Here is an 18271-nt window from a genome sequence, read left to right on the forward strand (position 1 = left end):
GGGTTTCCCTGGTGGCTCAACTGGTAACGAATCTGCCCGCAATGCGGGAGACCTGGGTTCGATGCCTGGGTTGGGAAGATTCCCTGGAGAAGGGAACGGCTACCAAATTAATGGACTTCTGGTAGCTCAGCTGGTAAAGAATCCTCCTGTAATGCAGGAGACCTGGGTTTGATCTCTGCGTCGGGGAGATCCCCTGGAGAAAGGATAGGTTACCCACTCCAGTATTCTTAGGCTTCGCTGGTGGCTCAGCTGACAAAGAATCCACCTGCAATGCAAGAGACTCTGGCTAGATTCCTGGGTTGGGAAGATCCCCTGGAGAAGGGAATGGTGAATGGCTACCCACTCCAGTACTCTGGCCTGGAGAATTTCATGGACTGTATAGTCCGTGGGGTCGCAAAGAGTCGGACACGACTGAGTGATTTTCAGAGCATTCATTCAGAAGGATGAGTAGTGCTGAGCCCTCTTCTGTATTAAAACTGATATGGTGAGAATTCTGTGAGATAAAAAGTGAGGCTTCCTGTCCCCTGCCCACACATGGGGGGTTGTTGGTACCAGCCTCACTGATAGGTAATATTTAGGTCATTTGATTCTTCAAATTATAATGCTAAACCTGCTAGGAAAAAAGAGACAAGGCTCCTGAAGAAGATATTAAGGGCACCTCTCCTCCTGCCCCCCTTTGCTTGTGTGAGAGATAGGAGAGGCCAGCTTCAGGAAAGAATCCAAGGTCATCCAAAAGCTTCTCTGATAGCAATGGGCTTGGCCTGGGATGTTCCCTGATTCCAGGAATGGAGGATGTCCCTGGGCCAATGAGAATCTTCAGCCAGATTTTAATTTTAAGTTAGCCCTGGGAGGGGGTGGTGAATCCTGCTTATTATAACATTATAGCCTCTATCAGACAATCTGCATTAAGAAGGGACTTCTAGTCCCAAGGAGCTGGCAGAGTGGCCTTGTGGGTTGAGAATAATTTGGGCACAGAAGTCCTGAGAGATGTGGCCAGGGTTGTGGGGATAAGTAACCTGCTTCTCACCCTCGCCTCTGGGGTCCCAGGATGCCCCTGTACCTGTGGACCCAGCCCCTTTCTCCCCCACCCTGGGAGGGCACAGATGGCCAAGGTTTCAGCCCTTCCCCTCCTCTGGGCCTACATTCCAGATAGATGCCCATCTGTATTTGCATCCTCACTGGAATCACTGTTTGAAATCGACTCTGTGCTTCCTAGGAACTAGCCAGCTGTGGATGGAGTAAGAAGGAGAAACATAGTCTCGCCCCCAACGTCGTGGCCTTTACCCGGAGGTTTAACCAGGTAAGCACACCCCTTGCACGTGCGCGTGCAGATAGCATTCTGTTGTCCCCCGTAGGCTGGGAGCCCCTGGCCCCAGTCCAAACCCCTCTTCCTGAACCCCCCACGTTCATCCATGCTTGTGCCATCACAGTCCTTTCTCACACAACAGATGGAATTGAACACATCTTTTCTGTATTTAAATCATTTCAGTGGCTTCCAGTTCCACTGAAGCTAAGGTTCTCCGAGCACCTTAATGTGCCCTGCAAGGTCCTGCACGGTGGGCATGGCTTCTGTCCACCCCTCCGACCTCATCTCTTGTCCCTCCCCTCTATGATCTTCGGCCTTCCTGGCCTTCCTCTTTCCTGCCGAATCACGTCTCAGTCCCGTGAGGCCCCCATTCGGCTGTTCTCCCTGTTCAGCTCCTGACTAGATCTCACCCTCTCCAGGAGTCTTCCATGAATCCCCGTCGGTGTAAGGGCTCCCCGTCACATGCCCCCTCGTTGCTCTTCTGCTTCTCCGTGTAGTCCCTTCCCCGTCTGTCTGCACTTTGTGTAGCTCTTTAGTCTCCATCTTGCTTGCCAGTCTGTGGGCTCCACGAGGGCAGGAACTGTGTCTGTCTTGTTCATCTCTGTTTCCCCAGCACCTCACCCAGTGTCAGCTGTATTCAGTAAGTATGTGTAGAGTGAAAGAATGAGGTGCTCAAGAAGGACTCTGTGGGAGAAGGCGAGGGTGGGATGATCTGAGAGAATAGCATTGAAACATGTATATTATCAAGTGTGAAACAGATAGCCAGCCCAGGTTGGATGCATGAGACAAGTGCTCAGAGCTGGTGCACTGGGAAGACCCAAAGGGATGGGATGGGGAGGGAGGTGGGAGGGGGGATCAGGATGAGGAACACATGTAAATCCATGGCTGATTCATGTCAATGTATAGCAAAAACCACTACAATATTGTAAAGTAATTAGCCTCCAACTAATAAAAATAAATGAAAAAAATAAAATAAAATAAAATCGCCTCTATGGCGCCACTGTAAAGAAATGTTCCTTGAATTGAATTTCTTTGAATTCCCCATGACCTGGTCACTGGCCCCACCCATGCTACTACAGACCATCGAGGCTCACTCAGAACCTTAGCTCCAGGTATGAAGCTGTATCCCCACCTAAAGGAAGGATATCAGGGACTTGGACCAACTGAGCCAGGGGGGATTGGGAGGGCAGGCTTCTGATTGCTCAGACAGACCTGCCAAAACATGATCTTTGGTAGAAAGTACCCTGCAAGACCCCTTTGAATAGACCAAACCTCCAAATGGGGCTGTTGACAGCCTTTCCTCTTTGTTCTTGTTTTTCTGGTTGTAAATGAGGATAGTGGCATAGAGGTTGCACAGCGTACGTGACTGGAGCCCGGAGCGTTGGGCCTGGGTTCCCTTTGGGCCTTCCCTCCAGCTGGGCCATCCCTCTCGGAAATGCCGGGTGCTATGCATCACCATTATTCAGCCTCTCCAGCCTCAGCTGGCTACCACCCCAAGCACAGCGGGAGCCCCCAGAGAGGCACCAGCTTGTAGTCAGCTGATCAGGGCTGGAGTTCGCATTACCATTGTTTTATGAGATACAGTAGGAACTACGGAAGGCCTAGCTACATCTGCGGTAGGGACTGTACATCGTTTGTTTTGAAAAGAGAAATTCTGAAGCCTTTTGTGTTTTTGTTTTTTTTTTTACTCTTTATTTTCAAAATCTTTTCCTTTTCAACTGAGCTTAGTCTTTTAAAAACAACCAGATGTGTACACACTATCAGGGGATTCATAGTTTCCTTAGCAAAACTATTTGACTGGGAGCCAGCCGAGTCCCACCTCTGATCAGCCACAGCGCTCCCGGAGGAGGGCCACTGGGGGCTCTGATGTAATCTGCTTTGCACGCGGAGGCCAGGTCAGCTTGGCAAAGGGCAGTGTGGCTTGTTCTACAAACAGTTGTTTCGTGTCCAGCTCAGACCAAGCAAGTGAAGCGAGCCAGAAGTAAAGCTGCCTTTTCCCAAACAGGACGCTCTGAGAGATGGTCTTCCTGCCGGCCTGTGAACCGCTTAGAGAGCAGTTCCTAGACGCAGCCCTGGTACCAGCTCTGGCTTGAAAACTGGCCCATGGCCAGGCCATCAGCCACCAGGGCTGCTTTCCCTGAGATGAACTGATTGGTATCCATCCCCTCCTGGCCGACTTTCATATGTGTCAACCAGGCTGCTCCTCAGACTCCAGCTAAAGGCAAGCAGGTCACTTACCTGTCTGAGCCTGTTTCCTTGTCTGCAAATGAAAATCACGGTAGTACTCACTTTGCACAGTTGTTTCAAAAATTAAATGAGATGATCTAGGTAGAGCTCTTAGCACAGTGTCTGTCTAGTAGGCATTCAAGCATTTTTTGGCCAGGGTGGGGAAAAATCAACTAATCTTAGTTGATTGGAAGAAGATTGCTGGGGAATCTGAGGCTCCCTGTGGCCAAACCAGAGCCAGTGCTCTGGTCAGCCCCGGAGGACGTGCCTGCTCCTCCATGGGGCCTGCGTCCCTCAGCATTTGTTTATAGAATGGCTGGGATGGAAGAGCTGGGCTGAGTTCCCTAGGGGTCTGTTATGGGCCAGGCTTGTGCCTTGGCCCCAGGAAATTCATTGTAAAGCCAGAAGTTCTCAACCCTTTTTGAATCATGGGTTTTTTGTTTTTGTTTTTGAGAATCTGACATATCACCTATGAACCTGCCCTTAGATAAATAGACACATGTATACATTTGCATTTAAGTGAGTGCATTTAAGTTAAGTGACTGGGTTTTCTGCTGGCCCCCCACAGCCCCCTACAGCCCCCTAGTTTTTGCATGAATACTTTAGAGGACAGCAGGCTGAGAAGCTGTGGTTGCGTGGAATCCAACAGACCTGAGTGTGCATCTTAGCTGTGCGACCTGTTACCTGTATGATCTTGGCTTGTCTTTCAGCCTCTGACCTTCCTCGTTTATGAAATAGGAAGAATCATTTCAAGTGGTTTTTGAAGATCAGATGAGAATCATGGATGTAAAAGGTTTAGCTCAGCACCTGACACATAGTAAGCAAATATAATTAGCTTTAAAACAGGTGGCAGCCTCCTGGGAGCTACAAGTTAAAAGGAAGGTTAGCTTTGGGCCCAAGTGCTGGCGGCAGGGTGGGGATTGTGTCCTGAAGATGAAGAATTTGGAAGAGACGGACAGGGAATTGGGAGAACTTGGTTCCAGTCTGGTCTCTGCTGCTAATCTGCTCTGAGGCCTGGACAAGTCCAAGTGTTGGTCACAAGATCCTTACATATTAACGGGGACTGGACAGGGCAGAGGTTCTCAATGCTTTGCCCGGGAGGGTGGCTTTGACTCTACTCAGGACTGATATATACACATAGTTCCTAATGATGGAAACCCCTACTGGCTCATGGAACAAATCCAGGGAGAGGTTAGACTTCACGTGTTTCAGGGGGCCTTGGGCAGTATGCTGTCTCTACCCGGAGGTCCCGCTTTCCTCTGTGCCGCCTCCCCACAAGCAGCCTCCTCCTGTCTGGTTCCGAGGCGGCTGTCAGCAGCTCCCTGTGAGGGCAGCTCCCACAGAAAAGACCTGCCTCTTTTCCATTCCATGTCCTGGACTTGATACTCCGGGGTTGATGGCCCTGGTTTGGACCCTCTGCTGTGTACCCTGACCTCATGGCCCTGACAGGAAGCAGGAGGCTCTGGCTGGCCAAGTCTCAGAAGCAGGCCTTCTGCTGGAGGCGGGTAGGGGCCTGGGCGGCAGGGAGTGAGACTGGAGGGCTGGCAGTTCCTCCAGGAAAGTCAGTGCTCGGGCAGGAAGTGGCTGAGAGTGATCGCAGGGCCCCCGCGGACCCTCTTCCCTCTTGCGCTCTTCCATCCTGCTCGGAGCTTTCCTGCTTATACCCCATCACTCTTCTAACTGCCCCCGTCCCCGCCCCTGCCCCCACCCCCCGTCATTATCCTAGTCCCTGAATGTTCCCCCTCCTTCTTGGCTTTAATCAAGACTCTTTAAAAAAAAACGTTTATTGAGCACTTAGGCTCAACTCAACTGAGTTAGACACTGTACTGAGCATTTAACCTGCATTTGATTCGTTTTCACAAAGCCCACGAAGCTGATATTTTAAACCCATTTTATGAATGAGAAAGCTGAGGTTCTAGAAAATGAAATAACTTGCTCAAAGTCACATAGCTGGTGAGTTTCTCTGTTGAAGGGCCTCCCCCATTTTTCTGAACATGACTCCAATAGATCCCCCTGGTTCTTCCAGATCTCATTTATCACAGAGCTGGGAGGCAGTGTTAGCATTTTCCCTTCCAAATGCTACCTCCAAACAACTGTTCTTTCCTCATTGTATAAACCCACTTTCATTTGAGGCTTATTGCTTCTAGCTACATTCATTTATTTATTTAATAGACATTGACTGACCATGTCCCAGGCTCTGTCTTTGGTTCAGTAAACTAGATGTAGCCCATGCTCACAATCTAGCTGGGGAGACAGAAGTAATGGAGGGGCTGACAGTCCAGGGGAATCAGTGTTAGGATGGGAAAACCAGAGGAGAGGTGTGGGCAGTAGGAAGGGAGACCAGGAGACTGGATTGGAGTCTGTCCCATTCATCCAGGTGAAGAATAGAGATGTGAAGTGGCTGGACTCAACAGAATATTGAGACCAAATGGTAGCTCTTGGTGATTGATGAGAAGTGGAGGGAGATGACAGGGAGGCGCACGGAGGGCCCCTTTGGTCCTTGGCAGCATCTCTCTTTAAAATAGTAAGCACAGAGGAGGAGCAACTGTGAGGGAGGAGATGAGAAGGGTTTGGACGTGTGAGTTCAGCTATGCAGCAGGTATCAGATGTTTGCGTCTGGGAGTCAGGGGAAAAATCCAGCATGGAGATGCAAGTATTGAATCAGCCACATCTGAAGCACAGGAGTGGATGAGATCACCCTGGGAGCAACAGAAATCCCTGTGAGAGCGGGAAGGGCAGCGGAGAGGGGGCTGAGAACGAGCAGCCTGGGGACGAGAAGATCACCCAAAAAAGGTGGTGTTTGGAAATCAGGATCTCAAGGATACGGGGATGCTACAGAATGGGTCAGTTAAAAGGACTGTAAAGGAAGTTAGCAGCACGGCGGTGGTGAGCTCAGCAGGAGCTGTTTTGTGGGGATGTGAAATAGAAGCTGAGCTGTAGCAGGCTGAGCGGTAGGAGGTATGAGGGAATGGAGACAGCAGATGTAGGCGATGCTCCCGACGAGAAAGATGAGGAGTGGCTGGAGGGGCTGAAGGCCTTCAGGGAGGTGGTAATAGTCTTTTTTTCTTTTCAGAGGAAAGAGCCTTGGGGATGTTCTTATTTTGAATGGAAGGAGCCAGTAGACCAGGAAAAATTAAAGATGAGAAGAGAGCAGGTATACATAATGAAGTGAAGTTCCGGCAAAGGTGGGAGAGGCCGGGACCTGGGCCCTCTGCATTGTAAAAGGCGAGTCTGCAGAAAGGAAAGATACAGACACAGGTCTGCTTGTAGGTGTGGTGTGAGGAGGTTCATGGCTCCTCTTTCCTCCATGGAATTGGAGGTGAAGCAGGGAAGTTTGAGGTGGTTGGGGAAAGCTTGAAAAAGCCACTCCAGGGAAAAGAGAAAACTGACCCTGGAAATATAGAAAGACTCATGGGTAGAGCCAGTGGACCAGATGAAATAGAGATTGTGGCTTTTAAAGTGGCCCCAGGGCATGAGGGTGGATGGTTTTTTTTCTAGTTGGACTTTGCAGCCAAAAGAAAGGGGCACAGGAAGGTAAGTGGTTGGATCCATCCATGATTAGCAAAGCAGATTCTTTTTGAAGGACCACAGGGCAAGGGACTGAAGTGACAAATGATAGAGGATCTGTCTGCTTTTAGGAAGGGAAGGGTTGCCAGGGACTCCAGAGTCTGGCAAGAGGCAAGAGTGGGCACAGGGGTGGGGGTGGACTCAAGGACAAAGTAAGGACTAGAAGGTTTAAGGTTATGGCCCGAGACTGGAGCTTCAGGTCTCTGATGCAGGGCAGTTCTGGGTAATTAGGAGAAGGAGGTGACTGGAGTGGTGGGTGGTAGTAGCTGCCGAGATGATAATGTGACCTTGAGGCCATGGTCTCAAGGTGATGGTCTCAGGTGATGTTGAAGTTGCCCAAAGAATAAGGCAGGGTTTGCTGTGGAGAGGAAGGCAGTGGTCCAGATGCTGATCTACCTGCTATTTCTAAAGCTTTATTTTTCCAGACTCTGAAAATCAGGGGCTGCATATATATGTAGCCTTTTCAGACTGTCTTTTCACTTAGCCATATGCCTTTAAGATTCATCCAAGTATTTTTATGGCTTGATGACTTTTTGTTTTTAAAGTGAGTACTATTCAGTGTTTGGATTTACCAGTTTGTCTATCCATTCATCTATCAAAACGACTTCCAGTTTTTTATAATTATGAATAAAACTGCTATAAACATTTATGTGGTGTTTTTTTTGGTGTGTGGACATAAGACTTCAAATAAACTGGGTAAATACCTAGGAGTACAGTTACTGGATCATGTCTGTACCATTTTGGATTCCCACCAGCAATGAATGAAAGCTTGTGTTGCGTCATATTCTTGCCAGTAATTGGTATTGTCATTTTAAAAAAAATTTACATTAAAAGTTTAAACTAGAATGACTCAGTTCTAATAGGTGTGAGATAATCCCACTTTCCTATGCTTTATCTAACCACTCCTAGACAGTTATGTCTGGACCTCGGTGCCCCACGTGAAGACTGGGGTGTAGAGTGTCTGTCACACAGGGGTGTCACAGCGATCAGAGGGTCGGAGGGTGAGGGGAAAGAAAGCATGTTATACAAGGATCAGAGGAAGAATCTAGGAATGTGAAGACTTGGAGAGGAGGTAATTAAGGTTTTCAAGTAATTGAGGGGTTCTTATGGGGAAATGGACTGAGCAGGACCTATGGGGCCTAATCAGTAGGTGCAGGGAGCAGGGGATAGAAGTGGGTAGGCGGTTGATTTCTCCCGATACAGGGTGGTTCCCTGCTTGGGGCACCGAGGAGGCTCAGGAAGAGACCAGACAGTGTTTTATTGCAGCGCCAGGAATCCAGTGGTGGGGGCAGGGAGAGGCTGGGACCTCTGCTTTCCCATCTTACACCAGGTTTCTAAGGAAACCATGAGTGGGCTTATTGAGAAATTTGTAGCAAAAGTCACTTTCTCGTAAGAAAAGATAGCATTCTAAAACATGGATTTTTCTTTATTTTATGCTTTGATTGTTTTCATTTGTGGTTGACTAGCTAAAGCTCTTTGTGTTCATAAGTGTTCTGCTTTATTCACTTCTAATACTGTTGTGAAAATTCCCCGGATATATCTTAGTCCCCAGTGCCTTAACTCCAGTGCTAGCTCTACCACCAAAACAATAATCGTGATTGTAACAGCTTATGTGTTTTACAAGCTTACTAGCACCATGACCAAGAGGCATTTATTCCATGTGTGCATGGACTGATTCAGCAGTTGAAAATAAATTAATGTAATCCACTGCATTAACAGGCTAAAGAAGAAAAAGCATAACGTCTTATCAGTTGACTCAAAACATTTGACAAAATTCAGCATGCATTCATAATACAAAGAAACTCTCAGCAAATTAGGAATAGAGGGGCAACTTCCTCAACTTGATGAAAGACATCTATGGAAAATCCTGCAGCTGACATCATACTTAACGTTAAGACACTTGATGCTTTCCCTTTAAGATTGGACGTGCCCTCTCACCACTTCCATTTAACATTGAACTGAAAGTCCTTGCTAGTGCAGTAAGATGAGGGAATAAAAAGATACTCAGACTGAAAAGGAAGAACTAAAGCTGTCTTTATTCAAAGATGACATGATTAGGACTTCCCTGGAAGTCTAGTGATAAAGAACCCACCTCACAATGCAGGGTACCCTGGTCAGGGAACTGAAATCCCACATGCCTTGGAGCACCTAAGCCCACATGCGGCAACTGCTGAGCCATTGCACCACAGTGGATGATCTGTGATGCAACTAAGACCCCACACAACCAAAATAAGTAAATAAATATATTTTTAAAAGGATGACATGATTATCTGTGCAGAAAATCTCAAAGACATCTATTTTAAAAACTTCTGGAACCAATAAGTGAGTATACCAAGGATTCAGGGCACAAGATCAATATAAAAGCTTTTCTGTATACCAGCAATGAGGAACTGGAATTTGAAATTAAAAAACAATACCACCATTTACAGTAGCACGTGCACACACACACACACACAAGAAATACTTAGGTATAACCCTAACAAAGTATGTATAGGTCCTGTATGCGAAAAACTACAAAACCCTAATGAAAGAAGTCAAAGTAGATTGAAATAGATATTCTGTCTTCACATGTTAGAAGACACATTATTAAGACGTCAGTTTGTTCCAGCTTGTTCTGTAGACTCAATTCAACTCCAGTCAAAATCCCAGAAAGCTGGACTTCCCTGGTGGCTCAGTGCTTAAGAATCCGCCTGCCAACACAGGAGACACAGGTTTGATCCCTCACCTGGAAAGATCCCACAGGCCCCGGAGCAACTAAGCCCGTGTACAACTATTGCGCCTGTTGCTCAGAAGCCCAGGAGCCACAACTACTGAGCCTGCATGCCTTAGAGATGGTGCTCTGCAATGAGAGAGGCCCCCACAAAAAGAAGCCCACGCACTGCAACTAGAGAGTAGCTCCTGGTCTCCACAACTAGAGAAAAGCCCAAGCAGCAACAAAGACCCAGCACAGCCAGCAGTAAATAAATAAATGAACTCTTTTTTTAGAAAATCCCAGCAAGCTATTGCATGTGCTGTGTGCCGTGCTCCGTTGCTAGAGTCGTGTCCGACTCTCTGTGACCCCACGGACTGTAGCCCGCCAGGCTTCTCTGTCCACAGTGTTCTCCAGGCAAGAATCCTGCAGTGGGTTGTCATGCCCTCCTCCAGGGGATCTTCCCAGCCCAGGGACTGAACCCCCGTCTCCTGAGACTATTTCATAAGTATCAACAAACTGATTCTAAAGTTTATATGGAAAGGCTGAAGCCTTAGAATAACCAGAAAAAGGACAAAGTTGGAGGACTCACTCTGCTTGATTTCAGGACTGATTGTAAAGCCACAGTAACTGAGACAGTATGGTACTGGCAAAAGAATAGGTACCTAGGTTGATAGAATAGAGAGGCCAGAACTAGACCCAGACAAATATAGGCAACTGAGCTTTGATAAATGCATGAGGGCAGTTAGTGGAGAAAGGGTAATTTCTTGAACAAACAGTACTGAAACAGTTGTTAAGTATTTTTGTGTTTGAAAAAACGAACCTGCAAGACTTCAGGCCTTCCATAAAAATTAACTCAAAATTGACCATAGACCTAAATGTAAAACACAGAACTATAAAACTTTTAGGAGAAAACATAGAAGAAGATCTACATGATTCTTGGTGATGAATTATTAGATATGGCATCAAAGTACAGTCCATGAAAGAAAAGAATTGGTAAGCTGGGCTTTATTAAAATTAAAATCTTATATTTTGCAAAAGACACCGATAGGAGAATTAAAAGACAAAGCACAGCCTGGGGAAAATAATCGTGAAACACGTATCTGATAAGACTTGAATCTGAAATATATTCTTAAAACTCAACAATAAGGAAGCAACCCAATTAAAAAATGGGTCAAAGATCTGAATAAATACTTCACCAAAGAAGATATACCAAAGGCAAATAAACATATGAAAAGATGCTCAGCATTATTTGCCATTGGGAAAATGTAAAACACTACACCCTTTTAGAATGCCTAAAATACAAAAAGAAAAAAATCCTCTAAACCAAACCAAAACAAACAAACAAACAAAAAAACCACAAAACTACACCAAACCTGACAATACCAATTCTTGGCAAGTATTTGAAGCAATATGGGAATGAAAAAATAGTGTGGTCCAGCAATTGCATTCTTTGATATTTATCCAGTTTATTTGGAATCTTAAGTCTACCTATACACATACACACAGATACACACAGTTGTTTATAGCAGCTTTATTTGTAATGGTCAAATACTGAAAGTAACTAAGAGGTCCTTCAATAGGTAATAGGATGTACAGATTGGTAAATTCATACAATGGAATAAATAGTATTCATTCCAAAAACAAAGGAAAGAATACACTCTCAAGCCATATAAAGACATGGAAGAACCTTAAATACATATTACAAGGTGAAAGAAGCCAGTCTGGGGAATTCCCTGGAGGTCCATTGGTTAGGACTTCGTGCTTTCATTGCCAAGGGCACAGGAACTAACATCTTGCAAGTAGCCCAATGTGGCTAAAAAAGGAAAGAAAGAAAAATAGTCTGAGAAGGCAACATAAATGTGATTACCTACCCCATCTTTTTTAAAAAAAGTTCGGGAAAATATTGAAAAAATTTCTGCAAAAGGTAAAACTGTAGAGATGGTAAGCAGATCCGTGTTTGCCAGAGGCATGAGCAGGGGAGAGGGTTGAGTAAATGAAGAACAGGGGAATTTTTAGGATGGTGAAACTATTCTGTATGACATGCCACTGTGCATTTGTGGAGACCCATAGAACTTGACAGCACTAAGAGTAAACCTTAGTGTTCGCAGATTTTAGAAAATTCATTGTGGAGCTTGAGGGGTCCTAGGATGGAATGTAGAACATAGCACGTGAGCCTAACTGGATTATAAATGTATGAAACAACCACCCTGAGAAGGGTGAGGGGGAAAAGGTGCACGCCTAAGAAACTCTGGAAGTGAAGGGAGCCTGAGAGACTAAAGATGAAAGGACCTGTATGTAAGTCTAACACTCCAGTAAATGGGGATGGGCAACAATTCTGAAGCCATTATGCATGAACACTGGAACTGAACAGTTAAGGAACTGGGTGGCAGATGGCGGGAACCAGGTTTCTCCCACCTGCTGGAGTGGGAAGTTACAGGCAAACAGGAGGAGAAGGCTAGAATGATCCATATGGTGATGGATTAGAGTTGGAGACATTAGTGTGAACTCATTTAGTTTAGTATAGATACAGATGGTTAGATATAGAAATGTTTATAGATATGTGTATATATAAGAGTTAGTGCATGCACAGGCACACATACACACACACACACATTTCCTTGCTCTGCCATCTGAGAGGACCTAGAAACAGTGATATCTCAGTAGCTCAAGCATATATACTCCCAGATCTTGGGTTTCTAATTCCTTTATCTAATAAAAGGAGCCAAGGCTCCTTGGAGAAATGGCTGGTTTCAGACTGGGGCAAGAAATGTACAGGATGAGCCTGTAGCATTTTTTAAAAATTAATTAATTAGTTAGTTAATTAATTTCTGGCTGTGCTGGGTCTTTGTTGCTGAGCTCCGGCTTTCTTTAGTTGCCATGAGTGGGGACTATTTTCTAGCTGTGGTGCACAGGCTCTGTTGCCCTGCAGCACGTGGGATCTTCCCGGACCAGGGATCAAACCCATGTCCCCTGCATTGGCAGGCGGATTCCTCACCACTGGACCACCCGGGAAGTCCTGTAGCATCTTGTAGTTGCAGAGAGTAAAAGTGCTCAAACAAACCAAGCAACCAGTGCTGAGGGCATGTCCAAACCAACTCTCAGTAGCTGAAGCTGAAATGGCTTTGAGTATAAAATAAGTAACATAGTTATGAAATAAATAACATAGTATCATAACCCAAAAGTATAAAATAAATATTCATGAGTCCCTTTAAACACATGATGGGATAAATAAATGGGGGAGACTAGACAAACCTCCTGTGCAGAAGAATTCCAAATAATCCTTGTAGATAAACTGTCTCCTTCCTTCCATAACGACTTCCTTCCAGAGTGTGAGGTGATGGTGTTATTTATGCAACCTACTCCCTATTGATGGGCCTGTTGCTTTGCTGTATAAACCGTGCTTCGGCGAACCGGCGTGCACATATCCCTTTACATTTCTATATTTTTGTAAGATAAATATTCTAGGGAGAATATAACTTTAATGGCTTGAGAGATATGTTCAAGTTGTTCTTCAAAATGGCCCTTTAAGTTTTATAACTTCCATCCCAAAGTGTATAAGAGCAGCAGTTTCTCTACACTCTTGGCACACGGTATGACTCCCAAAGGAGTAATGCATTCACTTTGATATGAGAGACCTTTTACTAACCAAGAGTTAGAGGACAGGTGTCCTGATAGAAAGGTGGCTGAAGGACCAGAGCACATACTTCACAGGCAGATAGTACAAATGGCTGATAAATGTTTGCAACAAAAAGCTGAGAAAAAAAAGTGCAAAAGAAAAGAAAAAAACGTTAACTGAGGAGTCATGAAAGAAATGCAGAATATGGGCAGTAAGATGTTAGTTTGTCCACTATGTTAGTAAAGAGAAAAAGAACCGTAATAACTGGTATTCGCTTGTGTAAGGGAACACAACTCTGCTCCAACTTTGATGGATCAACAAAGTAAACCTTGTGGAGGCCAAGATTTTTAATACATACTTCTGAAAAAAGGTGCACATGTTTTAATTCCCCCCACCTTGAAAGAATTTATCCTCAGATCTTCCTTAAAAATGTATAAAGATATATGTATAATTATGTCCACCACAGCGTTTGTCTATCACAACAAAAGGATTCAAAATAAACCACCCAGCAGTACGAGGTTCCTTAGTGATGAGACATCCCTGAGATGAGTCACTTGGCAGCTACTAAAAAAAATTCGTCAATATTATTTTCCTTCATTTATTTTGCATTTTTAAGAGTCGCATATGTTTGTTTATTTTTGGCTGTGCTGAGTCTTCACTGCTGCACCCAGGCTATCTCAGGCTGCTCGTTGTGGTGGCTTCTCTTGTTGTGGAGCACAGGCCGTAGGGCATGCTGTCTTGGCAGTTGGGGTGCCCGGGCTTAGTTGCCCACGGCATGTGGTATCTTCCCAGACCAGGGATCGAACCTGTGTCCTCTGCATTGGCAGGCGAATTCTTAACCACTGGACCACTAGGGAAGTCCTTGATATTCTTATTTGCTTATAAAAATCCTTGTGATAGTATGATTAATATATACCAGTTTAATTGAAAAAGAGAAACAGGTTCTATGGCTAGAAGGACATATGTTCTCAGACTAGACATATGTTCTGAGACATGATATACATGTGTTCTAAGAAGGACACATATCACAGTGTTTATGGGGGGGGGGTGTCTGTATGCGAGAACAGTCTTGCCAATGACTTCTGTCTTTTGTGCTTATCTCTGTTCCTTTGTTTTCTGCATTAAGCTTCTCTTAAACTTTGTACTTAAAACACAGAATTATAACAGTTTAAAACTATGCTGATTCTCCCTTTGAAATGCCCTTCTCTTTTGCCTCTTCCCTCCATCTCCTGCAGCATGGCCCTAGCTCAAACCTGCCATCTCTCACTTAGACCCTCGTATCGGTTTCCTGATGGGTGTCCCTGCCCCCACAAAAGGATCTAGACTGTCATCCCTGTGCTCAGAAGCCTCTGGAACTCTCCCCATGCAGCATAGTGTCCCCTTGTTGCTCCTGACCCCAGCAGTCTGGCCCTCGCTTCCCTTCTAGCTTCAGCTTCCCTCCTACCCCCACCCCATGGGGCACCTGCAACACCAGTCCTGTTGGCCCACTCACCTCTCCCTGGTCTCCTTACCTGCCGAAGGTCTACCCATCTCTCAAGGTCGACCTCCTCTAGGAAGCCTTCTTCTGTCATTGCCTTCCCCACACTCCTGTTCACTTCATCTGAACTTCTTGATGGCCACAGCCACCAACTGCCTTTTAACACAGTGACTTCTGGAGGGTCCTGCCTCCTCCGGTCTCCTCTGTGTCAGGCAAGGGCAGACAGGTCTGGGACTCACAGTGCCTGGAGCACACAGCAAGGGCTTTGGGAAAGTCTGCTGAACTGAACTGATCCAGAGTTGCCCCTGCACACCATGTGCTGCAGATCAGAGCCAGCTCTGCCATATTCTGTAATTAAATATGTGTGATTTTTTGGCACATAAGCATCTATTAAATTCTACATATAAACTGTCACACTTGAGATTTATGTGGCATAAAAGTATGCATGTATTAAAATATAAGGTTTATGGGCATATCATTTAGTATCAAGAAAATCTTTCTTCCGTAACCGGCTAGTAAACATTTGAGTCTGAACTTAATTTTAGGCAGTTCCTTGGAAAAAATGATTCTATGGAAACCCAGGCATGTCCTGGAGGCAACAACAGATAATTACACAGAGAAAACTTTTCTATAATATTCCTGCTTAATATAAGAAACCAAATTTTTATCCTTGGTTAATCCTTTCTTGTTTTCTCACTGAAAAGTTAACAGTATTTCAGTAAAGAGAAGGCATGTGGTCGTAGCAGTAAACATGCTTTGTTAACTCTGGAGTATTCCTAACTATTTGACTCTTTGTACAATGCAGAGGTTTTAGATGCCTAGCGTCCCTCTTCATTCCACGCACCCCCCGCACTCTATCCGTCTCTCCTTTCTTTGCGGTGCCGTCATTGCTCTCTTGGGCATCCGGGTTTCACAAAAAACTGTTCTTATAGTCGTGAAACGTAAACAGGGAAACAAACCACTGCCCAGTGTTTCTTGGCATGAAAGCCCCTCCTATTTCATTGAGTCAACTAGACCCTGGTGGATGACTTTCTTGTTCCCACCAGAAGATTCAGGGGCTCGGGGATGGTCAAGTGTGAATGATATTCTGAACCCAAAGTACCAGTATATCCTTTTGGCATATTCTGTCTGCAGAAAAATGTGTCCTTTAAACTGCATTGCTTTACAGAACTTTGAGAGATGCTTTTGTATCACATAAATAATTGGGCAAACCTCTCCTGGAAAATTAAATTGGTTACGATTGTTCGTATACAGCTGAGTCCTTCTTGCCTTGGGTCTGGATGGGGATGTGGATCTCATGGATGGTACTGCCAGCATGCATATCCCTTTGTCTGCCATTTGTCCATTCGTCCATCCATCCATCCATCCATCTATCTGTTGTCTCCTCCTGAGCAAGAATCCTGTCTGATTCATCTCAAAATTCCCTGCACCCCCTTCATGGAGACCCATGTGTCATGGAGGCCCAGGAGGTCCCCTGGACGAGGATGGACATACTTTCTGCTCTCGGCATCGCTGTGTGTGTTGGAGAGCTGGTGCTGACAACAGGGACCCCCCCAATGCAAGGTTGGGTGTCATAAAGAAACCCTGAACCTTCTCAGCCCTAGGGTGTGTTCTCCCCACCTCCTGGAAGTCCCACGGAAGTGGTAGGCAGGGCAACTTAAGTGGCCTGGCATTTAACAATGTTTTTGGTGTGTGTGTGTGTCTGTGTGTGTCTCTGTTTGACTCTCCAGGTCAGTTTTTGGGTTGTACGAGAAATTCTAACAGCACAGACTTTAAAAATAAGGGCAGAAATCCTGAGCCATTTTGTGAAAATAGCCAAGGTAAGCTGTTTTATTATTACTTCTTTCCTTCCTGTCCTATCTTTTTTGTCTCAGAAATGTGTTTCCTTGGTACTTCAGGAGCTAGTTTGCTGTGGATCTGTGGGGCAGGGTTCAGACCAGGGTGCAGTGACCTGACTTCCCCAGGCAGAGACAGCTGTGGGACCAGCCTGACCGCCTACGTGGCCTCCCAGCCCCTGTGTGCTCACAGGCAGGTGCTCTCTGCCCTGTGATTTTGGCAGCCAACCGTCCTTTATAAGCTGGCCTTTCACAGACTCTCCACGGGCCCCCAAGGGATACCCCTGGGATCTGTTCCCCCTCCTAATCAGATCCAGACAGTGCTGGTGGCTCTCGGCATCAGTGGTTGTGCTACCATCACATCCTGCACAATTTGCCTCCAGTCAGCAGAACTCACCGCACCCCATCCTGTGCTCGAGGCCCGGCCTGATGACCCCTCTGCCCCACTCCCATCTCCTGACCCTGCTCGGATGGGATCAGTCCTGGCCAGTGTCTGGGCAGCAGGCCCACGTCTCCACCCCACCTTTTCCCTCCTATTCCTTCATCTCTGCTAGCCCAGGCTGCGATCCCATGGGCCTTCCTGGACCGCTCTCATCGCTTAACATGGTCCTGCCAGCTCCTCCCAGTCCACCATCCCTGACCACAGGGCTCGCCGCCTCAGCAGAGCATCGTTCTGTGTGGCTTACTGCCTGCTTCCTGTGTGTGCCTGTTGTCTTCCCAGGCGGGTCCTAGGCCAGCTCACCTATAGTACAGGCCCTCTCTGGCCAGGCCCCATAGCGGCTGCTGTACAGAAATAATTGCATTTGACACTCACATTATTATCATCCCATTTCCAGAGGAGAAAGGGGAGGCTTAGAGAGGTGGGTGTCCATGCCCAGGCCCCACAGTGAGTCAGTTGGAGCATGTCTCTGTCCCTCACAGCAAGGTTAAGTGCATCCGGCTGTAAGTATGCAGGGGCACGGACACTTTTACGTCCTGAAGTACCTGGAACTGTACTGGGCTTAGTGGTACTTGTTGCTGTCGATGAGTTCTTGCTGGGCCATGAGAGAAAGTGGGACGGAGTTCCAGCCCACCTGGTGCTTTCAGTTTGGAAGTTTACAGTCCCCACCTGAGGGGCCTGCAACGATTCCTCCTTAAGCTCTGCCATTTCCCGATGGCAGACCATCATGCTGATGCTGTGTGCCCCAAGTGTGTCTTGTGTGAGCCCCTCCTTTCTCTGGGCCTTGGTTTTCCATCTATAAAATGAAAGGAGTGGATTAGATAATCTCCCAGAGGACCTTCAGCTCTAAAAGGAATCCTGTGACAAGCACAGCAATTCAGATACAAAGGATGAAATTCGGCTCCCTCAGAGGATCTATTATTACCCACAGGAAGCAGTTAGGGAGTGTTACAGATGTGTGAAATGCAGCAGTCACTAGTGTGGTAAGGGAGAAGTCCCCGGGTAGGAACAGCTGTGAGGACTAGGCACAGCCCTCGTCACGTATTTGCTCATTTTCTAGGCCCTGCTCTGTGCTGTACTAGGTCCAAGGGCTGTGATGGTAGACCCCACTTC

General features: G+C 46.3%; 1 protein-coding gene across 9 annotated transcripts in view; it reads left to right on the forward strand.

Moving 5' to 3' along the window:
• The window catches only part of RALGPS1 (Ral GEF with PH domain and SH3 binding motif 1), a 296430-nt gene that overhangs the window by 102679 nt on the left and 175480 nt on the right, over positions 1-18271 (forward strand). For all 9 annotated transcript variants that reach the window (XM_043469590.1, XM_043469589.1, XM_043469588.1 and 6 more), the window contains exons 6-7: positions 1217-1300; positions 16615-16704. In XM_043469590.1, coding sequence (XP_043325525.1) covers positions 1217-1300; positions 16615-16704 — 174 coding nt within the window. The remainder of the gene's footprint in view (positions 1-1216; positions 1301-16614; positions 16705-18271) is intronic.

This window comes from Cervus canadensis, chromosome 5, assembly GCF_019320065.1.
Source record: "Cervus canadensis isolate Bull #8, Minnesota chromosome 5, ASM1932006v1, whole genome shotgun sequence".
Taxonomy (NCBI): domain Eukaryota; kingdom Metazoa; phylum Chordata; class Mammalia; order Artiodactyla; family Cervidae; genus Cervus; species Cervus canadensis.